The following is an 11,624-nucleotide window of genomic DNA, read 5'->3' as shown; positions in this document are numbered from 1 at the left end:
ATATATATTAGTGCTGTCAATCGATTAAAAAAAATTAACTAATTAATCGCATGTTTTTCTGAAATTAATCACGATTAATCCCACCTAACATTAAACTTTTTAAATATACTTTTATATTGCAATATTTTCACATTAAATCTTCAAATTAATGTAGAAACAACAAAGACAGAATATTTTTTAATATTTGTTTAATGGCATCTTTTTTTTTTTTGACCGAAGGCCAGTATCACTGACACCAATACTACTGATGCCTCTATAAAAAGATTTTTTCCTAATATTTAACCATTGACTATAGCCATTCAACATTACAGTATAATTGAGAGCTATCAATTTTAATATGTATTAAACTTTAATAAAAATAACTTCTAATTTAAGTGAACTTTAAACAGTCTTCACATAAACTCATTATAACCAATGTCACATTTAGCTACCTGTGCCCTTCAGCAAGTAGAAAATATACAGAAATTGAATAAAGTTATCAAACACTAAATTCTAAATTAAATATAGTTGAATCCTTAAAGCTATAAAAGTTATTAATTTCCTCGTTTTTTCTTTTGTTCTTTGATGAACAGACATCACAGCAGCTGGGTTAATAGGTTATTTTGGGTGCAGTTTCTTTAAGAGCTGCCACTGCTGAACGTGACGCGGATCTGACACGCATCGTATTTTCTCTCAACTCTCTTTACCTTTTCTGACCCACTTCAGGTCTTAAAGTCTCTATTAATGAGCTGACGAGCTGAATCGGGTGTGTTAGATGATGGAGACAGTGTTGGGCTGCTCCAGGACAGTTTTGAAATCCATTTCAGAGTTCTTAAATGTGACTCATATATACTGTAAGTTAACATATTGCTTAATACATGCATGCACAGTTTTAAGGCAGCTTTAATCGCCTTCATGACTTAACTGACCACGACACTGCATGCACGTAGTTTCTTTCGCGCTTTGATATGAAATGATAAAGGCCACAGCGCGCGCCGGCGCCTTTGTGCGTGCAATTGAAGTGCGCGCCGAGTAGCCTACAGTACCGTTTCCGCGCTCGTTTGACTTGCGCCTGGCGCTGAGGTGAAGTGGAGTGTGCGTCTGAAACGTCTCCTGTTTGATGTGCTCGTAAAGACATTCTGAGAATAAATTAGCAAGAAAAAAGAGACAGAGGCAGCAGTTGTGAGTGGGGTGACCAATACTAGTCCCGCTCCTGCATTAACTCTTAAATATTTTTAACGCGTTAGCTATTGCTACAAATATACCCCAGCGACTTAAGACTGGTTTTGTGGTCCAGGGTCACATATGTGTGTATATATATATATATATATATATACTTACACATAAATATATACAAATATGAAAAATATTTATAAAAAAAATCTATAATGATTTTGTACGGTCTCACCTTGAGAATGAGCTGTTTGAGGAAAAGAAGCATAAACGCCCGCAAGGATATAATCTCCTTCTGAGAGGGCCGTGGACCATCTGTAAGAAAACACAGTGATTTACAGCGATTACATCAGTTGCACACATCTAAACTCTTAATAAACACCTGCGTATGGTGTTTAATATATGTGAGACTCTTAATACATGATATTAATCATCATCAATGAACCGAAAAATTAACAACGCCTTATGCCATTTTGATTCCTAATTCTCCGTTTAAGCTTGTTGGAAAAACATATTTACGGGGCTGACTTCATAAAATATCTTTGAATATTTCACAAAACTAACAGCTGAAAACCATGTGACTCATCTATTAATGAACAAACTAAAACATCTATAAAAAATTTCAGGGACAAGGGAAAAGCCACAGGTTTCTTGCGATGGGTTCGAACATAATTCAGTACAGCGACACACAAAACACAAGAAAAACAAAACCAGCACTTAAGAAGCAGCTTAGGGAATACAAACCCCTAAATGAACCGCCAACCCCATTTCCAAACCACACAACCTCCCTATTTCTCTCTCTCTTTTACAATTCCTCACTATCTTTCTCAAATAGACACAGGAGCACTCCTCATCTTTTACTGAACGTGCAGCGCCCAGGCGTTACAAAGCTGCCATGAGAAATTGACATCACTCTCTGTATGGAAAGCCAAAGTGTAACAGAAAGCTCAGTGCATGTGTGTGATGTAATGAAGCAGTTCAGCGTCCTCCCCATCTCAAGCCATGTTCATCCCTACATCAGGTGTGTGGCGCCGTTGTCCTTGCCCTGTAGTTCAGCACTCTGTGTGTAGTTACACACATTTGTACGCTATGAACGTGGTCAAGGTCTATTTGTAGCCAGGTACATCCCTTGACCTTTCCCAGCTGCAATGATTTGGTGCAGTGAGAGAATTGATGATCGGGTGTAGACTGTGCTCTGCTTGAGATCTGGAGGAAGAGATTTGTCTCGGGTCAGTGTATGAGTGTCCCATGGTATTAAGCAGGATGACCACCTTACAGCATCCCAAGGGTCAAAGCAAGGCCAGTTGGGACGATCAATCAGTGCCTGTTATCATAACAGATCTGCTGCATACTTAAAGGGGTGGTTGACTGTTTTTTTTATAGGCTTGTGTTTATGGGGTGCAGTCTAACATGTGTTAATGCTTCGTTTGTTAAAAAACGCATTATTTTTCACATAATTTACCTTTATTCCACACCTCTCTGTCTCTTCTCCTCTGAACGCGCTGATCATTTGCTGCTTTTATGAAGCCCCTCCCTCAGAAATACACGATGGGCTCTGATTGGTTAGCTAGTCCAGTGTGTTGTGATTGGCTAAACCGCCTCTAGCGTGTGTCTAATTTTTTACTGATTTTTACGTGCACCTGCAGTTTTCTCTTCCTCTTCTCTAAAGCAGCGCAGCATGGCCTCGCCCCCTTTGCTGCGTGTTCCTGGAGGTGGGGGGTTTATGTAAAATTCTGGTTCTTGACGTAACAGACCTGGGAAGTAACTCGTTGTAGTCCCTTACCAGTCGTTTTTGTAGGCATTAAACTGCCAGAATTTTAAAAGACGATATCTCCTTTTGCATTGAACTTTCAGCTTCATAACTTTGCAGATATTGTTTATGCTCAAACAGCAACATTACACACTAACTAACATTAAAAAAGTGAAATCGCAATCAACCACCCCTTTAAGAATATAACAAAACATTTGTCAATGATTGTTCTGTGTGAAAATGTGCTTACAGATATGCAAACGAATGCTTAGTGAAATGCAATTAGAATTAGATTAACACTGTATTTGTCGGCCAAAAGTTTGTTAATTTACATTTACATATTTAAATAATTTGAGTTTTAAAATCCAATTAAGGCTAAACATAAATTAAAAGATGTCTAAATTAACGCTACGTTGCACAGAAACAAACACACTCACTCTACAATGTGACAGACCCATGCAACATCATGGGAAGGGCAACAGGGTTGCCATGGTGACGGGCTCTGCATCTAACAGAGATAAGCAGCCACAAGTCACAGTGTTATCTGAAGTACACAGAGAAGGGAACAACCAAATGCAACTACAGGCTTGTCTAAAAGGGCCAGTACATCCACTATATATTATAATATAATGGACAACATCCAAAAACTGAAGTACATGCACAGCTTTTACCAAGCCTGCAGATAAAAAAAAAAAGTAAATTTTCACTTCCCGTTTTTAAATTACTTTTGCTCTCGTCTTATGCTCACTTAAAATTAATCTTTAAACACATTCTAAATGTAATCCTTGGTAATTCTCAAAATGAATATCCATTTCTCATACTCTACTTTATAATGATGCATACATTCACTTGTAGCATTTAAAAAATTATTTTTAAGTGTTTTCCTTTTAATTTACTCAGACAAAACAGTCTAGAATTTTGTATATTGACCTGCATTGGCCAGAACTGTAATATCAGTGCATCCCATATTATATATATATATATATATTGTTTTTAATGAATTCATTAGAATGTAATTAATATGGATCAAAAGTCACAGGAAAGACTTTCAAATTGTTACAATTACACATTTTAAGGTTACAAATGTCTATTTCAGAAAAATTCCTGAAAAAATCGTATCACAGTTTCCACATACATTTCAACATTGTTAATAATTAGAATAATTAGAAATATTTATTGAGCACCATATCAGCATATTAGAATGATTTCTGAAGGATCATGTGACACTGAAGACTGGAGTAATTCAGCTTTGCCATGACAGGAATAAATTATATTTCACAATTTTTCTGGTTTACTGTATTTCTGAAAAAATAAATGCATCCTTGATGAAAATAATTTTTTTAAGCAAACAATATTTTACCAACCCCACAACAGTAGTGTACCTTTGCTGTCATCTTCTGATGGCTAAATTTAAATGCAGCATTTAGCGGATTTTAGTCTTAGTGTTTTGTTTTTCATTTATACTGTATATACAAAACAGTATTAATTTTAATATCTACCATTTATTCACTATCAGCCAGAACATAAGAACAATAATCAGCTTATTTTTTATTGGCCAGGATTTTTATATTAGAAGCTTTTATATACAATACCATTGTATATGCTTATTTACCTTAATCAAATATCATATCAGCATTATGTCTGCCATCAGATATGTTGCTTTTTAAATACGTTCATTGTTTACTTAAATGTCACATGTAAACTAAACAAATACATTTGAGCTGAACAAGCAGATCATGGTGATCAGCTGTTTAAGGGCTAGCGTTTATAAGCGTGTCAGATCAGTAAAACACATCATGAGGCTGTTATAGATGTTGGATGCTACAAATCGTTCACTTCAGACTTTAAAGCATTACTATACCATCTATCTAACTCAGAGACTCACCTCTGGGAATGACAGGCCAGGATGGAGAAAGAGAGAGATGGGCAAACAGATGGAAGAACTGACAGATTTTGCATGTGGCATTTGGGAAAACAGTGAGAAGGAAGGAGAAACAAATGAAAGATGAACTACAGCAGGTAAGAGAATGAGAAAAGAAGTAAGAGAATGAGAAAATGGGAAAGTGGAAAACACTGAAGAGCGAGACAGAGAGAAAGTAATCTTGAGAACAAACCGGATTAAGAATGAAGATGAGCATCTAAAGTCTGAGGAACAAAAGTTGCCCAGGATACTAAAATAGACTGAGACAGAGGGAGAAAAAGGAGTGGGCTGTGTTTCAAACTTCATTCATGCTTAATATTGCTGGCTGTCTTTTTGTAGACACACTCTCCCCCCTGCTACAACATACCGGTTAGCGTATGTGAGGACTTCTGAACTGCTCAGCTGTTCCCAGAACATGTTTATTTCCTCTATGGTATTTTGTTTTGTTCAAAACCAAAATGATCATGAGATCTCACTATCTAGGGATTTCATTTAGGCTAATTTCGCTACCTGATCCTGTCGACAATGTGTAACTGTACAGTATGACGTAAAGTGTAAAGGATTCCTGTGAGGTGGTAAATTCTACAAATAGACATGTTTGAGGACTCACCCAGGCCTTTAGGGGTGATACCGCTGCTTTCCAGGGGGTTGCTGGCCCAGTAGTAGTACTTGAGGGTGTGCATGAGCTGCAGGACGGTGCCCACTCTACGTATGGTGCTGTAGATGGTGGCGGTGCCAATGAATTCTGCCGACAGGTACGTGTAGAGGGAAAGCTGAACCTGAGAAATGGAAAACACACACAGTGGATTACACGATTTAAAATGGGCTGAAAGGGTTGTAACAAAATTCTGATTGGCCAATACAGAGTCAACGCCATGCTTAAATACATATGCTGCATTCACGCCATGTCATAATTACGATCATTTCGAGATGACAACATGTGACATTCTAATCGGAGCTGGTCACATCCTTGAACTCGTATATATGCATTTCTATGGCAACACTATCAACACCTAAACAGCAGCTAAATGAATCCTAGGCAGTCAGGTGGTACAGTGGTCACATGGTACACATCATAGCTCTTAGAAAATTCCTAGTTTACAAGTTGTAATCATGAGTTCTACAAGTTGGTATCTCGAAATTACGGTAATTACGACATGGCGTGCACGCACCTATAGTACAGTTAGTTTACTTGTCATGGAATATATTTTCTAGCAGACGGATGATTTTTAATTAAATGCTTAATAAACTAATTTGTGTAATAAAACAACATTTGAATGAATACTTTGTCTTTAATATTACAATATAATTTTTTAAATAATGAATATGAATTTTTAAATAAAAATATAAATATATTTAAATATATATTTTTAAAGCAATAAGGCACTCAAAGCAATGTTAAATTGTAAATAGCACCTCAAAATATAATCGTCGCCTACACTACCATTCAAAACCACAATACATTTTTCTAAAAAAGTTTAAATTGAAAAGGTCTGTAACATTATGAATGTCTTTACTGTCACTTTTGATCAAATAAACACATCCTTGCTGAATAAAAATAATTAGCTTAAAAGAATTCTCTAACCTCAAACTTCTGAATGTTACTGTATATTACGCTACTGTTCCTTTGGCTTAAGCAACTGACAATACTTTCATGAGTCAGTAAATAAATATGAAAAAAACAGCACATCGGAATTAGATTTTTCCCTTTTACAAAGTTGTTCCTGTGAAGAAAATGTTCCAGTGTTTCTGTGTAAAAAGCCATTCTCCTGAAGCCGTCCCTGTGGGACCCTCACACATACACACACACACAGACATGTGTATCCCACATTTACACACAGCCATTTCTTACACTGATCAACATGCACATGCTAATTAGGCTCAGGCTTAATGAGGCTGCTGTGGAAACCAACTTTTATCAGTGTGTTTAATCTCATGTTTAGATCATGTATCCCCAGCCTGCTGATTCAGGTCAATATCATGGGGACATTTCCCCCCTAACTTAATTACAGCTTTATACTCAAGCAGGTCAAAGATAAAGCAAGAAAACCAGGACCTTACAGTGACAAGTTGAATCCACTAGGCTTTTTACATTTTCTAATGAAAATGTAAGCGGTGCCTGAGCAAAGTTCACCGCCAATGTGTCTGCTAAGGTGTTATGAGTCTTTTATTTTTTTTAAATAAACAGGCCTGCATACACAAGCAAATAAACCTTTTTTTCACATCAAGGTAGAACACTGAAAAGTGTGAAATCTGCCTCAAACTGAAAAAGCTGATCTATAGCTTGACGTTTTCTTTCTCCGTAGCAGTAATATTTCACATATCTGCTTCCTGCACTCAAGCCTTCACTTCATCTCTCTATTTTTCATTCCCTCTGGATGTTTCTTCATTCTCTCTATCATAATGGGCTGTAGTCGCTGCAGGATATTCACTCCTCTGCGTGGACGGGTGAGGGAACAAAAGCGGACTCTTCCTGCAGTCATGTTTCCTAGGTCATTATCCAATAATTGAGCCTCTCTGCTTTTGTAGAGGAACGGCACATTTTCCCCCCAAATTTGTGGATCAAGTGCCTTTGAATGCAAAGCTTACACACACACTTCACACCTCGTAAACTCGACGGATAAAAATATCTAGAAGCATATGCTTTGTGCAATCAAGTACACAAGTTCTTCAGGCATAATGTAAGCTGACTGCTTGGGTTAGAATATCATTAACACTTATACTCTAATAAAAGGTCCTTTGGTGGTGGTTCCATGGGGCACAGATGGTATCAAGACTATATATTACATATATTGCAGGTCCTCTTAATGAAACAAATGGAAGAAATCCAATTATATTAATGTGAAAGATGTAATTAAAATATTGATCCTTGAATATTGAATATCAATACAGTGTGAAAATTTCCTGTAAGTTTCCTTGGTGAGCATAAGATACTTCCTTCAAACCGACTTCTGAAAGTTAGTGTAAAATACTATTCCAAAATAACATTATTATACTTTGAAATAATATTATTATATACTAGTAAATAAACAAGTTTGTAAAAATAACGACAATGGCTATGGACAAGGAAATATTCAACAACAATGGACAGTTGTGAAATGTGACTGTTTTTTTTTTTTACCTTTAGCGTGTGTGGGACGAGCTCACCTTAGCTGGTGTATGGATCCAGATGGCAGCATTAAACAAAACGTGATCACACAGCTGCTTCAGTAAAGGAGCTCCGTGAGTCAACCCATCTAGATACTTGGCAAATGACAGAAACTGCTCCAAAACTGCCCTGGTGATGTGCACCCGAGAAGACTAATGAAAAGAGAGAGAGAGAGAGACAAGTGTCAGACAGAGAAAGTGAGAGACACAGCATAGAGCGAGACAGACCGTGTGTTTCAGGCTTTTGACATTTTTTATTAACAGAAACACTAGATAGGGGACAGAAAATTTTGGTTATGGGATAGGGCCACAGTGCGAGCTGGATTCAATCCTACATCTCCTGAACAAGTGCTGCAGCTCAGTGTGTCTAGAGCATGTGTTACCCACTAAGCCATGGCTCTGATTATCTTAACTATTTCAATTAAGATATTATTAATTAAAATGATAAATAGTCATCGTCTGTAACCTCTGCTCATGTGAATCTGACACAATTTTGGCCAAAGACAACTTCTAATTTATGATTAACTGACTTTTATTAATTTAAAAAAATAGTGGATGACTGTCTTACCTTCTCCAGTAAATAGCCAATAACCAGGAAGCCTTTTCCACCCAACATCTGCTCTTGCATGGCTACTGAACTCTTCAACAACTCCACTAGAAAAGCAAGGAGAGTGGCACTGCAAGCAAAAACAAAAATATATATACATTCAAATATGTAGCATTTGTGAGAGAATGGGATCAGGATACAATGCGTAAGGGTTTAATAAACCAAAATAAAGGTTCCAAATGACGGTTTTCATGAAATAACCATTTTTTCTTCCCCACTGAACCTTTCAGTAATCATTTCTTAAAAAGAACCATTTTTTCTTAGTGTGAAGAACATTTTAAAATCTAAAGAATTGTTTATCAAAGTTCCATGGATGTTAAAGGTTCTTCATGGAACCATCAATGCCAATTAAGAACCTTTATTTTTAAGAGTGCACATTTCTTATGGTAGCCAAATGTTTAAGGACACCTCAAGGGCAAGATAATGTATCCCAATGAGCAGTATAAAAAGGAAAAATGTACACACACACACACACACACACACACACACACACACAATGATGGTTCCCCTTCCTAGAAGCAATATTGTCATTCTAGCAAACACGAATTGTATCTTAGTTTCTTAAATGACAGCTGAGACAGTGAGATTGCAGATGAAATCCTCAGTGTCTCTTTCAATTTCTAAACTGCCATAAGCTGACGGATGGGCCGGTGACCTCACCCATCTCCCCACAGACAGTACATCCCAGCGGGGAGCATTACCACTGATCGATAGCTCACAGATTTCTGCTCCGCTGATTATGCCTGCCAGCTCACTGCTGATCTCTAATCTACTCGCCATGCCTGCAAGCTCAATGAGCAGAACTACACAATGACCTGCGAAATGAGGCTAAGGCCAAACTACTTTGAGGGGTCTCTCTGACTCCGAGAGTTTATGTGAACAAGAATGGTATGAATCTCTCAAAATCCCACGCTCTCTCCGTCACACTCTATTTACAAGACTAGAAGACTAGAAGCTTTGGACTTAGGGCCTAAAGAGGGCCATGCAGACATTACTGTAACATTTACAATGCAAGTAATTACTGTTTTCAAACAGGTTTCTCAAAAACTCCCTCAGTCTCACATTGGTTGGACAAACAGATAGTAGTGTTGTAGTGCCCCAAATTCACGCAACTGGTTGAGCCAATGTTGCCATGTCTGTGGTTTAGGGGCTCAAAATAAATAAATAAATAAATAAATAAATAAAATGTAAAAATGGCTTACTTTTGTATAGTTTACACAGTCGTTCAAAAGTTTTTTTATGTTTTCAAAAGAAATCTCTTATGCTCACCAAGGTTGCATTTATTAGATTAAAAATACAGTATACAGTAATATTGTGAAATTTTATTTACATTTAAAATAACCATTTTCTATATTTTAAACTGTCATTTTTTCCTGTGATGGGTAAAGCTGAATTTTCAGCAACAATTACTCCAGTCTTCAGTGTCACATGATCCTTCAGAAAACATTTATTATTAGTATCATTGTTGAAATCAGTTGTGCTGCTTAATATTTTTGTGGAAACTGTGATGTATTTCTTTTTCAGGATTCTTTGATGAATAGAAAGTTCAAAAAGAACAGCATTCAAACGGAAACCTTTTGTAACATTATAAATAGCTTTACTGTTACTTTTGACAAATTTCATGTATTCACTCCTGAATAAAAGCTGTAATTTATTTCAAAAACAAAAACACTTTTGAATTGTAGTAGTCTCTGTATATTAACCTTGGATAGAAATGTGTAGTGTAGAAAAAAAAGGTAGAATATTCTCTTATAGATATAAATGGCATATGATAAGTTAAAATTAAAGATCTACTAAACCCTACATTAAGTTCAGTGGATCTGCAGTCTGTATGGTCAATACTCACCAGACGGTCGTCTCCACAGGGCTGTCATTGGGTTGCCTGTAGTCCAGCTGTGAGAAGAGCGGGAAGAGAACTTGGATTCCTCCAATAGAGTGGATGGCGCTGTGGATGGAGTGAGTGACGATGGCCTTCACATCCTGCATACACAAGCAAAAATGCACACTTGCTTAAGGAAACTTTCATAGAAGGTCATAATGCATCATATATACAGTATACAATTATAATCAGTTGTATGATGATAATAAGCTGCATGTTGTGCCTTCAGCCCCACAATATGTGCTTATATTTTCTGTTACAACCATGATACGTCAACGTCATCACCCTTACTATAAAGATATTCGTTGGGATTTTTAGATAAATTGCCTCATTTTAAGTAGGTAATGAAAAAAACTGCAAATTAATTTAATACTTAAATAGAATATGGTTCTTTCTATATCAAAACACACTTTTCACATTTAACAAAAACAAAGAAAGAAAGAAAAAGAAACTTACATGAACATGTTTAACTAATTAATCCAAAACATTTCCTCTCTACAAAAATATTTTTTCAGTTTTTTAGCCTGTTTTTTTCCCCAGTAATCAGTAAACAGCAGAGATAAACATGATATGTTGTCTGTGTGAGAGTAAAAACCGACCTGCAGCATCAGTGCATGTGGCGAGTGCACAAATATGGAGGGGTTTTCCCTGGGCGAGGACTCCAGGCACAGCTGTGCGTCGGTGGCTTTAGCGTTGTAGGTGAAGGCAATGCTGCTGGCCAATTTCCCATCATACAGAACCTGCTTATGGTGCTCCGCCAGGTGGATGTCGCTTTCCGACTTGAACTTAAACGTGCTCTGTGAAGACAGAGAAACACATAAATGAAGTGAACACATCCTTCAAATGAAGTTCTCTCACATTTTGCTTCTCTTTCAGTCTCTCTTGGTAGCGGACGGTGGAAAGCACCAGGGACTGGGCCACATCCCAGAGGACTAATAATAATAATAATAATAATAATAATAATAATAATAATAATGCTTTAATTACTGAGGCACAGAGCAGCCAGACACACAGGCGTACATTATGTTAATGAAGCTCTGGCTGCAGAAATGTGCCATTTCACTAATGGTGTTAAACGTTAGTGTGAATCGGTATGAGTGTGTGTGTAAATGTGCATGTATCTGCAAAATCTCTCTCATGTAAAGCACTTTGTGCCACTAGTGAACAG

At 36.9% G+C, this 11,624-nt stretch overlaps 1 protein-coding gene across 14 annotated transcripts in view; it reads right to left on the bottom strand.

Moving 5' to 3' along the window:
• The window catches only part of LOC107691681 (neurobeachin-like), a 137,375-nt gene that overhangs the window by 45,275 nt on the left and 80,476 nt on the right, over positions 1-11,624 (bottom strand). For all 14 annotated transcript variants that reach the window (XM_016490452.1, XM_016490455.1, XM_016490458.1 and 11 more), the window contains exons 9-14: positions 11,056-11,253; positions 10,424-10,557; positions 8,539-8,647; positions 7,971-8,123; positions 5,434-5,602; positions 1,388-1,467 (exon numbers count right to left, since the gene is read on the bottom strand). In XM_016490452.1, the coding sequence (XP_016345938.1) occupies positions 1,388-1,467; positions 5,434-5,602; positions 7,971-8,123; positions 8,539-8,647; positions 10,424-10,557; positions 11,056-11,253 (843 nt within the window). The remainder of the gene's footprint in view (positions 1-1,387; positions 1,468-5,433; positions 5,603-7,970; positions 8,124-8,538; positions 8,648-10,423; positions 10,558-11,055; positions 11,254-11,624) is intronic.

Source organism: Sinocyclocheilus anshuiensis, unplaced genomic scaffold, assembly GCF_001515605.1.
Source record: "Sinocyclocheilus anshuiensis isolate Anshui unplaced genomic scaffold, SAMN03320099.WGS_v1.1 scaffold186, whole genome shotgun sequence".
Lineage (NCBI taxonomy): Eukaryota > Metazoa > Chordata > Actinopteri > Cypriniformes > Cyprinidae > Sinocyclocheilus > Sinocyclocheilus anshuiensis.
The sequence above is the reverse complement of the archived record's forward strand: the minus strand, read 5'-3'. Positions and strand labels throughout refer to the sequence as shown.